The sequence below is a fragment of the Ranitomeya variabilis genome, chromosome 3 (genome assembly GCF_051348905.1).
Source record: "Ranitomeya variabilis isolate aRanVar5 chromosome 3, aRanVar5.hap1, whole genome shotgun sequence".
Taxonomy (NCBI): Eukaryota; Metazoa; Chordata; class Amphibia; order Anura; family Dendrobatidae; genus Ranitomeya; species Ranitomeya variabilis.
Genome location: NC_135234.1, coordinates 163,944,757 through 163,962,164, shown reverse-complemented (window position 1 = coordinate 163,962,164; position 17,408 = coordinate 163,944,757). Strand labels below are relative to the sequence as shown.

At 40.5% G+C, this 17,408-nt stretch overlaps 1 protein-coding gene across 2 annotated transcripts in view; it reads right to left on the bottom strand.

Annotated features, from left to right (window-relative positions):
* LOC143815529 (amine oxidase [flavin-containing] B-like) overlaps window positions 1–17,408 on the bottom strand; it is a 162,297-nt gene that overhangs the window by 87,306 nt on the left and 57,583 nt on the right. For both annotated transcript variants that reach the window (XM_077294817.1, XM_077294818.1), the window contains exons 7-10: window positions 10,378–10,527; window positions 6,413–6,572; window positions 3,445–3,541; window positions 990–1,043 (exon numbers count right to left, since the gene is read on the bottom strand). In XM_077294817.1, coding sequence (XP_077150932.1) covers window positions 990–1,043; window positions 3,445–3,541; window positions 6,413–6,572; window positions 10,378–10,527 — 461 coding nt within the window. The remainder of the gene's footprint in view (window positions 1–989; window positions 1,044–3,444; window positions 3,542–6,412; window positions 6,573–10,377; window positions 10,528–17,408) is intronic.

Sequence of the window (17,408 nt, the reverse complement as noted above, 5' to 3'; positions counted from 1 at the left end):
TTGTACTAATAGTGGTTTTGGTGATGTATTTTTGCACTGTTGATGGTTGTAATACTGTTTTTTTTTATGTACAACTGATGGTGTGTATTTCTGTACTGTGAGTGGTTCTAGGAATTAATTTCTGTGCTTAAATCTGATCCTGAAAACGTATAATCCAAAACCCATCAGGTAACATGATACATGGCTGCATGAATAAAGTATTGTGCTGTCTGACAAGGTAGGGTTACTACAGCTGTATTTATGTTAGATGAATTAATTATGAAATCAAGCACTGTTACATGCCTAATCCTAACAGCAAGTAATATACTCTCTGTCAGGATTTGGTTCTGCTTGCTGGTTCCAACATTCATCACATGACCATTCATATACAATTTTCATACAGTCACAGAATTAGCTTCTCTTTCCGCTTCTCTCAATGATTCAGGGACCATAGTTTTTCACTTCACATTGAAAGAATTAGGAAGAGCAGCCAATCAGAACATAAATGTATGTATGCAAATCGCATATGAGCGGTCACATGTTGATTACTAAAACCACTTAAGTTATGTATAGCAGATGCGCCAAACTGAATTTTTGCACCACATGCAGGAAAACCCAGAGTTGCTTCTGCCTTTCAGAAAACATTCTGCTATCAGTGGCAGTAGTTATACAAAAACAAACTAAATTTTTCTTACCCTCCCTGGTTCGGGCCACTGCTGGCTCTTTGCCACTGCCCCAATCTATGGTGTCAGTATGCAGAACTAACATCACGCCAATAGCATTTCCAGCCAATCAGAGAGTTTAGGGGCTCCAACACAGGCAAAGCCACTGAGCTCAGCGCTACAGACAAACAACAGAGACTGGGATAGCAGGAAAGAGATAGTGCTAGAGCCAGGTAGTGTTATTCTTGTTTTTTACAAATACCAATTCTGAAATGAGAAAATTCCTTTGAAACAATTTTGCGACTCATCAATATGATTTACATTATATTATACCCAAACCAAAAATACCTTTCCTCTTTGCTCAGATTTGCAAATAACGATGCTTTCCTTGACAAAATGAATCTATGAGAAAAATGACAATTAAATAGAGCAATTGAATATATAAAAAATTGTTAGATTATCTTTCCATATTTTTGTTGCAAGCCAAATTAGAAACAGTCAAGGACCTTTATATTGAATACCTTAATGCTGAATGATGGGTATATACATCTTTGAGTGGGTCAGAGTGTGTGAAACAGGCTCAGGAGCTATTCATAGGACAGATACTAGCTGTGTTACAAAACCAGTATCAGCCCCTAAAAGTCAATCACTAACATCAGCATTTAAGCCGTATGATCCTGCCTGCATCATTGGTTGCAGGCCCTGTCGCTGCCAAGACAATACATTTGTGAATCTCTATAACAGTCTGCAGATTATGATTTGTCCAATGTATTGCAATACTATAATAGATTACAAATTCAAGTCCCCTATGGGGACTAAAAAATAAAGTATAAATTAAAAGCAAAAAAACATAGCAATATTAATAAAGCATAAAATTTGGAATCAAATCTATAAAAATATAAAAAATTGTTTAATCCAGAAGGTAAATGTCAAAGAAAAAAATTAAAATAACAAAATTGTCAGTTTTTGGTCTATGCACATCCCACAAAAATACAATAAAAACTAACCAAAATAGTAGCATTAAAAAACTAGAGTTAAGCACAAACAAAAGTCTTTATGACCCTCCAGTGACAGAAAAATAAAAAAACTGGTGGGTCTTGGAATATAGTGACAGAAACCAACTTTTTTGCAAAGTTCCGAATTTTTTAAAATCACTATTATAATTAAAACACGTACATACATGTTTGGTATCACTATTATACTGACTTGTAAAATGAAGTCATTTTTTGGCTCAGTGAACGCTTTAAAAATGAAACACAAATAAAAAAAGGTGCAATTGTTTTTTTTCCACTATTTCACAACACTTATAATTTTTTACACATTTGCTGCCCATTGGTAACATGCATGGTGCAATTCGAAACTACAACTCGCGATGCTAAAAACAATCCCTCATATGCCTAGGACTACAGAAAAAAAGTAATGACTCTTGGAAAAAGGAAAGGAAAACCCAAAACCACAAAACTGAAAATAGGACGCAGTGGGAAAGGCTTAATACACCCTGCTACAGGGAAGCTGAGCTTATTACCAGGTGTCCACGCAGATAATTCACATGTCTGATTTTTATATTTGAGTGCTATTCATTATTCATGATGGCACTTGTGCTTGTGATAGTCTATGGAGCCATGCACACATCTGTGAAATTTTCAAGGATCGAGAAGTCCTCGGAAAATTGCAGAGACATGTCCAATTTTGATCCAAGGGTTGGATCAGAATCGCCAATGTGTTTGAATGGGTTCGTGAAAAAATCGGACCATATTTAGAAGACATAATAATGCAGTCCAATTTTCGTAGACTGTCAGAAGCAAAAAAAGGTGGAGAATTTATTTTTTACATTTCTCTAGACGAGAAATTCTGATGACACTGGTATCAAAACAGATCAAACTGTGATCCGAGTCTGATCAGATTTATCAGGGTTTTTTTTCTCGTACATTGAAAAATCAGATGTTTAAATGAGGTTTTAAGAGGAAGCTCAGAATGCGAAACGCGCGTCGGGGCTATATTTTTTACACTACCAGCAGGCGATTACACACATGGGTAAGCGCAACACATGATATGTTACTTAGTTAGAATTGCACTTTATGGGCATGTTACAATATGGGTGGATTTAGGAGGGACATGGCAGAGCTATGCTCATGGGTTACTGGCTATACAGCCTAAGATTACTGTATTCCCCCTATCCTTATGACCTTTGCACTGCGGGTGCTTTATCTAATAGATTATTCATCTTATCTATTGCTTGTGTTGGCACCTTCACAATGTGTAATGTGTGCATCTCCATGTCGGTGTGTCCTTTAGTCATTTACAATATCCTCACTACTGGCACTATTTGATTTTTTACCTTTTGTCTTTGTACTTTGTTAATAAAAGTTATACCTTTCATATGAAACTGTTGATGTTATGAATTTTTTGGGGGCATTATGCTCTTGATTGTTTATAGGTTTATATGTATGTGGGAGTTTTGCCCCTCCCCGTTGGAGTGCAATGGGCACTCCCTGTAGAAGGGATTACTCTACTAATAATTGAATCCGCAAGGTCGGTTTTTGTAATAACTTAAGATGATTGTTAGGAGTCCTTGGAAAGAGACATAATGTCACTTGTATTTAGTTAAAGGACCCCTCTAATAAGTACAAACTATTTCAAGATTATTACAAAATAATGAAAGTTATAATATCTGTATGTAGATATTTTAAGTTACATTTAGACTTGTGTTATAATAATGAAATGATAGTTGTATATTGTGCATTTTGTAGCTTTAACCTGTAATTCATATGTTGAAATGATTTCGCTACTCATTAATCCATACCCTATGATAGCAGGTGCAGAACCATCAGGCTTAGTGTCATCCAACGTGAATCCTATTGGTGTATCTTCATCTTCAATCATCATACATCCACAGAATCCTTATTAGATATAGAAAAAGAGGGATTCACAGTTTATTGTATTAATAAAATTCCATATATGTATCCTTGTATGTCACAGAAATGTATACTAGCCCTTTTTATGAATGATGGACCTGCCATTACTATAGATCCTCTACAGAGCACATGGTGAAACCTAAGAGTAAGGGTTTCAGTATGTGCTCTGTCATCCTCCACTTACAATGCCCTTGGCTGAAACCAAAACGATGTAATAAATACCTACCGTACCTATATTTCCAACATAAATTCTATGATGCTGTTGATTTTCTTTGGTATTCTTTGATGAGATTCTTAGGCAGTAAAGACCTGAACCTGCACCTAACAACCACATTCTCTACTCCTGAGGAAGAGTGAGTCCATTAGAGGTGTTGGTAGTGTTAAAAATGGGGCAGTACTACTGGAGGGTTCACTAATGGAGTATTATTACTGGAGGGAGCACTATTGGGGCATTATTTATGGAGGGAGAATAGTGGGGCATTAACTCTGGAGGGGGCACTAATGGAGCATTATTTCTGGAGGGGGAAATAATTTTACTGCAGGGGAACTAACAGAAGATTAGTACTGGAGGGCGAAATAATGGAGCATTCCTAATGGAGGGGTACTGATTGAGCTTTATTCTTAAGGGGGCACCAATTAAAAAGTTATTACTGGAGAAGGCAACAATGGGACATTATTTCTGTTGGGTGAATAACGGGACCTTAATTCTAGAGACGGCTCTAACAAACGATTATTATTGTAAGGCCCACTAATGGGACATTATTTCTGCAGGTGGCACCAATTAATTATTATTTCTAGGGTATTAGGAGAGGGTTAACATTACTACTGGGGGGTGTACTAATGGAGCATTAATTGTGGAGGGGGCATTTATGAAAAATGTTACTGGATGGGGCACTAATAGAGCATTAATTCTGGAGGGGGCACTAATGGAAAATTATTATCAGAGGGGCCACTAATAGAGCATTATTAATGGAAGGGAAACTAATGACACATTATTTCTCAAATAGGCACAAATAAACTAAAAGAACCGTATTAGTAAAGGGGGCATTAATACTGAAGTAATTGAAAGGAGAACTAATGGGGCATTAATAATGGAGGCAGCACTAATGAAGCATTATCACTGCAGGGGGCACTAATGGAACATTGTTAATGGAGGGGACACTTGAAAAGCAATATTAATGGATGGGGCACTAATGGAGTAAATAGAGTATTATTGCCGGAGGGGCACTAATCAAGCATTATTGTTGTAAGGCAGGTGTGGGGAACCTCAAGCCCATGGGCCATTTATGGCCCACAATTACCTTTTCTCTGGCTCCTAGCGGATTCCTGGGGACAGCAGGGCTTGGGTCAGCAGCTGTGTATTGACGGCCACCAGCCTTTCAATTTCTTTGAGCACACGCACGCTGCATTCATTACTGAACGCTGAGGTGCATGCAATGAAAAATTACATCATGACATCAGTGCCAGTGTCAAGACGCACTTTGTGGGTGGAGTTAGTGTATGGTTTGTATGTCCCTGAAAGGATGGTATAAATATCCAAATGGTCCTTGATCATTATTCCTTGATGGGGACAGTCAAGAGGCATTATTACATGAGCCACATAACTGGGGGTAACAGTGCAATGGGTAGTTTATGTAGGTTGGGAACATGTAGGGATAGTCCTCAAAATGTGAAAAGTAAATTGTTTTTGGGCTACAAAATTTGCAGAGTGAAGTCATGATGGCAGTGTGGGTGGGTTGGAAAAATCAAGAAAAGTGGATGACTCCAACAAGAAATAACATCAGCTGTAAGTCACTATATAACTGTACTGTACTCACTTACACAGTCTGCAGAAGTAGTATTTACCACTGGATAGTCAATGTAAGTTTTTTCCATAATAGTTTGGTAGTGCAATTTAGTGACTCTCTAGTGGTATATAGTATATAGCGGTGTATAGTGATATTGTTTGTAAAATTGTTTTTGTACAGCGTGCTTTGTTCTGTAGAAGCAATATTTATTCACTATGTTATGGTAGTGGTGGTTATCATGGTATGGCAGTATTCTTTCAGTTTAGTTTATTGGTATTATTGGCAATATTGGCTTTGAACAGTGAGATTTGTTTGGAACAGTAGGTAAGGATTAAAGTGTATATAGTTTTTGTATAGAAGTATCATTGTTAACACATCTATTATATAATTGTATATTTTTATAACTATATTTTATTTGGCATAGAGGCGAATATGGGGAGACTTGCGCCCCTATTCTTGTAAGGCCCTAACGCTTGTGGCAGCCATTGAAGTTTATTTATAAAGCTGCACAACTTTTGTCTCTACAATTTTGTTTTTTTATTTTCATCATTTTTATATTGAGATGTGGTCTCATATGGGATTTATATAGGAACAATCAGATTTGAATGTACAGTATTACATTTTGATTATAGTTTTTTTCTCTACTTTTATATAGTTGCTCCTAGCTTTTATATCACGTATATTATATAACAATGGTATTAAAAAGAGAACATATGGGGGCTGTTGGTAACTGCGGTATGATGAAGCAGGATAACTTTTAGTATTATTTCATTTTAATATGTACATCATCTATTATTTCCTGGAAAATAATAAATCAATAAAGTTGTTGTTTATTAAGAAATTAGTTGCATCAATTTTCTCCAGTTAACTACGATTACATGGTTTGTTCAATATTGATGTATGGTCTTAGAAGACTTTCTGTAACTTTACTGACAGGTCATTTGCTTTCTTATACAATTTGCTCTATTAGATTGTAAACCCTTTGGAGCAAGAACTAATGAGAGTCAAACTGTGTGCAGCGCTGAAGAATATATTGAGTCCATACAGGCAAAATGAATTAAATGCTTACCCATTTTCCTCCAAAAGGCTTCCTTATAATAGACCATGCACTTGATCACAGATCCCATTGGAAGACGATGTATTAGCTGGTTTCTTACTGATGGTAGCTCTGGATTAAAATGAATCTTTGTGGTCAGTACTGGTGGTATAGCACTGATGACAAATTTGCTCTGAACGAGAAAAAAAAGTGCGCTTTCATGATTTGTATTATTTACAGGATCATATATTAACAATTAGAGGGAACTGGTCCTGACTTTACTGATGTCTTGACTGTGAACTTTTAATGGCATTGTCTGCTTTGTATAAATTGTACATATAAGGAACCTTTACCCAAAAGCAATTTACGCAATGTCAAGTTCATAGGACTCAAGCTCAGCAATCATCAATAATCTGTGGGGAAATCTGGCAATAAGTTTTCAAGCAGGCTATATTAACCCCTTCCCGCTGTGGCCAATTTTTGTTTCAGTGCAATTACTTTTTTCCTCCTCTTCTTCCAAGCTATATTAGTGCTTGTTTTCTGGCGGACAAGTTGTGCTTTTTTCAAACCATTCATTTTACCATATAATGTAACAGAAAATGGAGAAAAATTTGAAGTGCTGTGAAATGGCAAAATTATTTACTACTCTGCCAGTGTTTATTGAGTGCTGTTTTTTTATATTCATTGTAACATAAAACTGACCTGACAGCACGATTCCTCAGGTCAGTGCTAGACATTATCAAATTGATTTGATGCTATTTAAATTTATGTCAAATTTTATACAATTCACAAGTCCAAGCAAATTCAAACAATTTGAGTTTGATTTGTGCGAATCACTAAAAAAAATCTGTGCCACAATTTTTTACACATTATAAAAGATTGTATTAGCTTTAGAAGGCTGACATAACCTCATGTGTGACAACACAGACTTCTTACAAAATGCCTTGATGTGAACGCATCACATTGCATAGCACAGCTAATTAGGAGGGACTATGATGGCTTGTATAAAAGCCAAGGCAGGAAATGCAGCAGCCATTTAAAGGGACTCTGTCACCTGAATTTGGAGGGAACAATTTTCAGATATATGGGCGGGGTTTTCGGGTGTTTGATTCACCCTTTCCTTACCCGCTGGCTGCATGCTGGCTGCAATATTGGATTGAAGTTCATTCTCTGTCCTCCGTAGTACATGCCTGCACAAGGCAATCTTGCCTTATGCAGGCGTGTACTATGGAGGACAGAGAATGAACTTCAATCCAATATTGCAGCCAGCATGCAGCCAGTGGGTAAGGAAAGGGTGAATCAAACACCCAAAAACCCCGCCCATATGACTGAAAATTGTTCCCTCCAAATTCAGGTGACAGAGTCCCTTTAAAGGTGATTTATGACAGTGAGAGGATGTCAGATCTCACAGCTCAGCAATAGAAAATGCTCTAAAACATTGGACAAATAATCCAATAATATGTAGCATAATTGCAGCAAAATACAATATGAGTAGTAGTCTGTAAATCAATGTTCCCCAACTCTGGTCCTCAAGTGCCACCAACAGGTTATGTTTTCAGGATTTCCTTAGTATTGCACAGGTGATAATTGCATCACCTGGAAAGGCAAGAATTCCATCACCTGTGCAATACTAAGGAAATCCTGAATATGTGACCTGTTGGAGGCTCTTGAGGACCGGAGTTAGGGAGCACTGCTGTAAATAATACAGATATTCAATTGAGAGGGGGAAAGAGAGACAGCAAAGGTGCCAGTAACATCAATACCAGACTCAGTGTGATTGATCAGTGATATGACGTAGCAGGCATCTGTTCTGTTTTTGAATTACAATTACACATTTTTTTCTTAATTCATAATGAACTGGAAAGCAGCAATAAGGTATCACAATATTTTTTATATTAAAAACTATCTGGGACCATAATCAGTCTGAAAAACTCAGTACAGTCACTTGTGACAAGCAAGCACATCGTCTCATTTTTTGTAAAATTATTTTTGTGAAGGGTAGAATAATTGTTTTTTTTTATCCATATGAGCCATACCAACATGTCGCCCTGTTGTAGGTGTTAGCTTTTTAGTTAAATACCTACTTTTAATTTTTTATTATGTCATTTTAGGTTGAATTTTTTGTTTAAAAAAAATTAAATAAAAATGTAGGCATTTAAGTGTGCACGTCTGCTTTTGCACACCTGTTTTAATAGTCCAACTTGACAAGAGTACTCTTCAGAGCTATGCTGCAGACTGCAGGGATTTTAACCTTTGATCATTAAATTGCTTATTCTATATAACTAAAATCACAGGCTCCTATGTATCCTTCCCTGTGGCTGAGCTTCACAAGATTATAGGCATGGCAGTTATGGTGGCCTTCAGCAGGCCTCCAGCTACCATGACAAACCATCACCACCGAGTAATTGATTGCCTTACATGAGACCAACGTGTTTGCAAAACCCAGGATAGCGAGTGTTAAAGGGAACCTGTCACCCCCAAAATCGTATATGAGATAAGTCTACCGGCATCAGGGTCTTATCTACAGCATTCTGTAATGCTGTAGATAAGCCCCGATGTAACCTGAAAGGTAAGAAAAACAGATTAGAATGTACTCACCCAGGGGCGGTCCCGGTTCTGTTCGGGTCCAATGGGCGTCGCGGTCCAGGACCGCGGTCGCATCGGGACCGCCCCTGGGTGAGTATACTATAACCTCTTTTTCTCATCTTTCAGGATACATCGGGGGCTTATCTACAGCATTACAGAATGCTGTAGATAAGCCCCTGATGCTGGTGGCCTTTAAATGGGTTGTTGCACAGAGCACTATTTAATTAACAGATCTTGGAATAAAAAAAAGTTATAAATGTGTTGTGCCCTGCTATGTACTGTGTAATGACTGTTCAGGAACATGGTCTAAACATACTACGTATCCTGGGCAGGGGTGGAATCAAAAGAGTATACAGACAGGACAGCATGGGATCGCATATGATTGTTTTTGTGAGGCAACACATTTCACTGCCTGTTTTTAAGCAATGTTTTACCTGAAGAAATCATTTATGATCATGTGCGGTCCTGGCTGTATCTTCTTTTGCTTCCCCCACTGCCCAGGAGCTGTGGAATGATCAGACCATGCCCCTGTACACTCAGACACGGCCATTACACAGTACACAGCAGGGGCACATTTATAACATTATCGCAGCACAGGAACATTTTTTTAAATCACATCCAATTGTGGAAATTATTAGTATTCAAAGATCTATGGATTAAAATGTTGATTAAAATGAACTTTGTTTGTGGGAAAACCACTTTAAATGCTTTGAGAATGACAGCGACATTTAAAGTGCTTAACAGGAGCGACTGGAGCTTAACTTGAATTGTACCGTTACAGGAAAAAATTGGCTGTATAACACAGACAGCACTTTCTGGGTATAGTGCAGATTGCTCTACACACCTGCAACCAGTATTTGATGTGCACGTCCTGAAGAGTTGTGGTTTTGAGACCCCTCACAGTCACACAAAAATAACTCAGTACCGTGCACATTATCTGAGCATGGGTACAGTGCAGTGCACGGGCTCAATATAAAGTCTATAATTCTGTACACAGTTTTTCATGTTTCAACATTTTTTATAAATCCAGGGGCAGCATGGTGGCTCAGTGGTTAGCACAGCAGCCTTGCAGTGCTGGGGTCCTGGGTTCAAATCCCACCAAGGACAACATCTGCAAGGAGTTTGTATGTTCTCCCTGTGTTTGCGTGGGTTTCCTCCTGTTACTCCGGTTTCCTCCCATATTCCAAAGACCTACTGATATGGATTCTAGATTGTGAGCCCCATCGGGGACAGCGATGATAATGTGTGCAAACTGTAAAGTGCTGCGGAATATGTTAGCGCTATATAAAAATTATTATTATTATTATATGATGCAATGTAAATTTCTGTTTAGAATAGAATGGAATATATTGAAAATATAGATAACATGTTCAAAAGTGAAAATATTTTAATAAATAGTTTATTGCATTTACCTGATAGACTTCATGATTTAATGTCTCCACAATGACAACTTCGCCAGACTGAACCAGCCTGATCACGGGTCTCTCTAACTTCACTCGATCCTGGAGACGTGCCATTATCTTTTCACTTATCTGCCCAGATCCTCCTACAAACTTTCTTTCCTAAAAGCAAAGGCAAATTGTGAAACATAGTTACATTTTGCATTCAATAAATATTCTACTGTATATACAGCTCAGCATTGAAATTGCAACACCAAGTCATGAAATTATGAGAATCACAAGAGTGATAGATAAGTAAATGAATAACAAATGATGAAAAAATAAAGAGAAAATAATCAAGTCAAAACATCATATTTTCAGTGTCTTGTATAAGCTCTACACGCAGAAATACACGCCTTTGCATGCCATTAGTGAGGTTATTAATGGTTGTCTGAGGAACGTTCTGCCGCACCAAATGCACTAGCAAATTATCAAAATCTGCTGCTGGCAGCTCCCTTTACAATTGTCAAACAATAATGTCACAGATATGCTCGATGTAAAACAAGTCCAGAGATGCTGCAGGCCATGACAGAAGGTTATCACATGCACACTGATCATAGTAGTATGAGTAGCATGTGGACTGGCAATTTTGTCTTGAAAAACAACTCCTGGTACACTTTGGAGAAGTAGTTGTACTACTGACTTCACCAGAAACCAATGTAACAATAAGCTGTTAGAGTACCTGTAATGAAGACTAGAGAAGTCCAGCTACCATACATTATGCCACCCCACACCATAATCCTGGGAATTGGAGTGGTGTGATGTTCCCTTGTGAAGGTCTCTTCATTCACTTCACTCCAGTGCTAGTCTATTATTATGTTGAGTAAGATGGCAAAGCAGGCTAGAATGAAAGTCTATCTTCTTCAGCGATGAGACCCACTTTTGTCTTGGATGCAATAATATTCGGAAATTTGTCTGGAAAACAGGTGGTAAACACCATGAAGAGTCCTTCACAAGGGAACATCATACCACATCTACAGGGTGGGCCATTTATATGGATACACTTAAAAAAATGGGAATGGTTGGTGATATCAACTTCCTGTTTGTGGCACATTAGTATATGAGAGGAGGAAAATTTTTCAAGATGGGTGGTGACCATGGCGGCCATTTTGAAGTTGGCCATTTTGGATCCAACTTCATTTTTTTCAGTGGGAAGAAGGTCATGTGACAAACTTATCAAACTTATTAAGAATTTCACAAGAAAAACAATGGTGTGATTAGTTTTAACGTAATTTTATTCTTTCATGAGTTATTTACAAGTTTATGATCACTTATAAAATGTGTTCAAAGTGCTGCCCATTGTGTTGGATTGTCAATGTAACCCTCTTCTCCCACTCTTGACACGCTAATAGCAACACCACAGAAGAAATGCTAGCACAGGCTTCCAGTATCCGTTGTTTCAGATGCTGCACCTCTCGAATCTTCACAGAATAGACAATTGCCTTCAGATGACCACAAAGATAAAAGTGTAAGGGGGTCAGATCAGGAGACCTTGGTGGCCAGTCAACTGGCCCATGAAGACCAATCCACTTTCCAGGAAACTGTTCATGTAGGAATGCTTAGACCTGACACTCATAATGTGGTGGTGCACCAACTTGCTGGAAAAACTCAGGGAACGTGCCATCTTCAGTGCATATAGAGGGCAACACATCATCATGTAGCAATTTCAGATATCCAGTTGCATTGAGATCTCCATTGATGAAAAATGGCCTCACTATCTTTGTACCCCATATACCACACCATACAATCAATTTTTGTGTTCCAACAGTCTTGGAGGGATTTATCCACTGTGGGTTAATGTCAGACCAATAGCGATGGTTTTGTTTGTTAACTTCACCATTCACAAAAAGTTTGTCTCATCACTGAACATAATGTTCTGTGTAAACTGAGGGTTCTGTTCCAATTTATGCTTTGCCCATTCTGCAAATTCAGCGCCCTGATCTGAGTCATCCTCATTGAGATCCTGCAGCAGCTGGATTTTGTAAGGGTGCCATTTGTGAGTAGCTAATATCCGCCGAAGGGATGTTCGACCGATGGCACTCTCCAGTAACATGCGGCGAGTGCTCCTCTGTGGGCTTTTGCTGAATGAAGCTAGGACAGCCACTGATGTTTCTTCATTAGTGACAGTTTTCTTGCGTCCACATTTTGGCAAATCCAACACTGAATCTGTTTCACGAAATTTGGCAAGCAGTTTGCTAACATTAGCATGGGAAATGGGTGTTTGTTATGACCCCAATGGCACAGGGTCTCAGAAATAAATACCAAGTCTGCAAACACAAAAAACCAGCTCATAGGGCAGTGGTAACTGGGCTGACCGTATATCTAATCCTAGCACCACAAATAGCAGCAGCCGGGGAACGTGCCTACGTTGGTTCTAGACGTCTCGCGCCAGCCGGAGAACTAACTAACCCTAGAAGGGAAAAGATAGACCTTTCTTGCCTCCAGAGAAAAGACCCCAAAAGTTGGATACAAGCCCCCAACAAATAACAACGGTGAGGTAAGAAGAAAAGACAAATGTAAGAATGAACTAGGTATTTAGCAAAGAGAGGCCCACTGACTAATAGCAGAATATAGTAAGATGACTTATACGGTCAGCAAAAACCCTATCAAAATTTCCACGCTGGATATTCAAGAACCCCCGAACCGTCTAACGGCCCGGGGGGAGAATACCAGCCCCCTAGAGCTTCCAGCAAAATCAGGAATCACATTTAGTACAAGCTGGACAAAAAATAAGAGCAATGCAAATAACCAAAAGACAAGGAAGCAAGACTTAGCTTAATTTTGCAAGAACCCGGACCAGCAGACAGGAGCAAACAGAAAGGACTGATTACAACGATGCCAGGCACCAGACTGAGAATTCAGGAAGTTCATATAGCAACACCCCTGGACTAACGACCCAGGTGGGTGCCAAACTGAGGAAAGACAATCCCAGAGTCATATCACTAGTGACCACAAGAGGGAGCCAAAAAAGTCTAATTCACAACAGTACCCCCCCTTTAAGGAGGGGTCACCGAACCCTCACCAAGACCACCAGGGTGATCAGGATGAGCAGCGTGAAAGGCACAAACTAAATCGGCTGCATGCACATCAGAGGCAACCACCCAGGAATTATCCTCCTGACCATAGCCCTTCCACTTGACCAGATACTGAAGCCTCCGCCTGGAGAGACGAGAATCCAAGATCTTCTCCACCACGTACTCCAACTCGCCCTCAACCAACACCGGAGCAGGAGGCTCAACAGAAGGAACCACAGGTACAACGTACCGCCGCAACAAAGACCTATGGAACACGTTGTGAATGGCAAACGACACCGGAAGATCCAAGTGAAAGGACACAGGATTAAGGATTTCCAATATCTTGTAAGGACCGATGAAGCGAGGCTTAAATTTAGGAGAGGAGACCTTCATAGGAACAAATCGAGAAGACAGCCATACCAAATCCCCAACACGAAGTCGGGGACCCACACCGCGGCGGCGGATGGCAAAACGCTGAGCCTTCTCCTGTGACAACTTTAAGTTGTCCACCACATGATTCCAAATCTGCTGCAACCTATCCACCACAGAATCTACCCCAGGACAGTCAGAAGGCTCCACATGTCCCGAGGAAAAACGAGGATGGAAACCAGAGTTGCAGAAAAATGGCGAAACCAAAGTAGCGGAACTAGCCCGATTATTAAGGGCAAACTCAGCCAACGGCAAGAAGGTCACCCAATCATCCTGATCTGCAGAAACAAAACACCTCAAATAAGCCTCCAGAGTCTGATTAGTTCGTTCCGTTTGTCCATTAGTCTGAGGATGAAAGGCAGACAAAAATGACAAATCAATGCCCATCTTAGCACAAAAGGATCGCCAGAACCTGGAAACAAACTGGGATCCTCTGTCAGACACGATATCCTCAGGAATGCCGTGTAAACGAACAACATTCTGAAAGAACAAAGGAACCAGATCGGAAGAGGAAGGCAGCTTAGGCAAAGATACCAAATGGACCATCTTGGAAAAGCGATCACATACCACCCAGATGACAGACATGCCCTGAGACACCGGAAGATCTGAAATGAAATCCATGGAAATGTGTGTCCAAGGCCTCTTCGGGACAGGCAAGGGCAAGAGCAACCCGCTGGCACGAGAACAGCAAGGCTTAGCTCGAGCACAAGTCCCACAGGACTGCACAAATGACAGCACATCCCGTGACAAGGAAGGCCACCAAAAGGACCTAGCCACCAAATCTCTGGTGCCAAAAATTCCCGGATGCCCTGCCAACACCGAGGAATGAACCTCGGAAATGACTCTGCTGGTCCATTTAACAGGAACAAACAGTCTGTCAGGTGGACAAGAGTCAGGTCTACCAGCCTGAAATCTCTGCAACACACGTCGCAAATCCGGAGAAATGGCTGACAAGATTACTCCCTCTTTAAGAATACCAACTGGTTCTGCGACTCCAGGAGAGTCAGGCACAAAGCTCCTTGAAAGAGCATCAGCCTTCACATTCTTTGAACCTGGTAAATACGAGACCACAAAGTCAAAACGGGAGAAAAACAATGACCAACGGGCCTGTCTAGGATTCAGGCGTTTAGCAGACTCAAGATACATCAGATTTTTGTGATCAGTCAAGACCACCACACGATGCCTAGCACCCTCAAGCCAATGACGCCACTCCTCAAATGCCCACTTCATGGCCAGCAACTCCCGATTGCCAACATCATAATTCCGCTCAGCAGGCGAAAACTTCCTAGAGAAAAAAGCACATGGTCTCATTATAGAGCAACCAGGGCCTCTCTGCGACAAAACGGCCCCTGCCCCAATCTCAGAAGCATCCACTTCAACCTGAAAGGGAAGTGAGACATCAGGCTGGCACAAAACAGGCGCTGAAGTAAACCGGCGCTTCAACTCTTGGAAAGCTTCCACGGCTGCAGGAGCCCAGTTAGCAACATCAGAACCTTTCTTGGTCATATCCGTCAAAGGTTTAACAACGCTAGAAAAATTAGCGATAAAACGACGGTAGAAGTTAGCAAAACCCAAGAACTTCTGAAGACTCTTAACTGACGTGGGTTGAGTCCAATCATGAATAGCCCGGACCTTGACTGGGTCCATCTCCACCGCAGAAGGGGAAAAAATAAAACCCAAAAAGGGAACCTTCTGTACTCCAAAGAGACACTTTGAGCCCTTAACAAACAAAGCATTCTCACGCAAGACCTGAAACACCATCCTGACCTGCTCTACATGCGAGTCCCAATCATCAGAAAAAAACAGAATATCATCCAGATAAACAATCATAAATTTATCCAGATACTTCCGGAAAATATCATGCATAAAGGACTGAAACACTGAAGGAGCATTAGAGAGCCCAAAAGGCATCACCAAGTACTCAAAATGACCGTCGGGCGTATTAAATGCAGTTTTCCATTCATCTCCCTGCTTAATGCGCACAAGGTTGTACGCACCACGAAGATCTATCTTGGTGAACCACTTGGCACCTTTAATCCGGGCAAACAAGTCCGACAACAGAGGCAAAGGATACTGAAATTTAACAGTGATTTTATTCAGAAGCCGATAGTCAATTCAAGGTCTCAAAGATCCGTCCTTCTTGGCCACAAAAAAGAATCCCGCACCAAGAGGGGAAGAGGATGGACGGATATGCCCCTTCTCCAGAGATTCCTTGATATACGAACGCATTGCGGTATGCTCAGGTACAGACAGATTAAATAGTCTTCCCTTAGGAAATTTACTACCTGGAATCAAATCTATAGCGCAGTCACAGTCCCTATGAGGAGGCAGAGCACTGGACCTGGACTCGCTGAATACATCCTGAAAATCAGACAAATACTCAGGAACTTCCGAAGGAGTAGAGGAAACAATAGACACCGGCGGGGAATCACCATGAATTCCCTGACAGCCCCAACTTGACACAAACATTGCCTTCCAATCCAAGACTGGATTATGGGTCTGTAACCATGGTAGACCCAAAACGACCAAATCATGCATTTTATGCAGAACAAGAAAACGAATCACCTCCCGATGTTCAGGAGTCATACACATGGTTACCTGTGTCCAAAACTGCGGTTTATTTTCCGCCAATGGCGTAGCATCAATACCTCTAAGAGGGATAGGATTTACCAATGGCTCAAGAACAAAACCACAGCGCCTGGCAAATGACAGATCCATAAGACTCAGGGCAGCACCTGAATCCACAAACGCCATAACAGGGTAGGAAGACAATGAGCAAATTAAAGTCACAGACAAAATAAATTTAGGTTGCAAATTACCAATGGCAACAGGGCTAACAACCCTTGTTAGGCGTTTAGAGCATGCTGATATAACATGTGTAGAATCACCACAGTAAAAACACAACCCATTCTGACGTCTATGATTTTTCCGTTCATTTCTAGTCTGAATTCTATCACATTGCATTAAATCAGGTGTCTGTTCAGACAACACCACCAGAGGATTAGCAGTTTTGCGCTCCCGCAAACGCCGATCAATTTGAATAGCCAGCGCCATGGAATCATTCAGACTTGTAGGAATGGAGAAACCCACCATCACATTCTTAATGGCTTCAGAAAGGCCATTTCTGAAATTTGCGGCCAGAGCACACTCATTCCACTGAGTAAGCACGGACCATTTCCGAAATTTTTGGCAATACACTTCAGCTTCATCCTGGCCCTGAGAAATAGCCAGCAAGGCTTTTTCTGCCTGAATTTCAAGATTGGGTTCCTCGTAAAGCAATCTGAGCGCCAGAAAAAACGCATCAATATTCGCCAATGCCGCATCTCCTGGCGCTAGCGAGAAAGCCCAATCCTGAGGGTCGCCCCGCAAGAAAGAGATAACAATTTTAACTTGCTGAGCTGAGTGTCCAGACGAACGGGGTCTCAGAGATAGAAACAATTTACAATTATTCCTGAAATTCCTAAACTTAAATCGGTCTCCAGAGAACAGTTCAGGAATAGGTATTTTAGGTTCAGACATTGGACTACTGGTAACAAAATCTTGTATGCCCTGCACACGAGC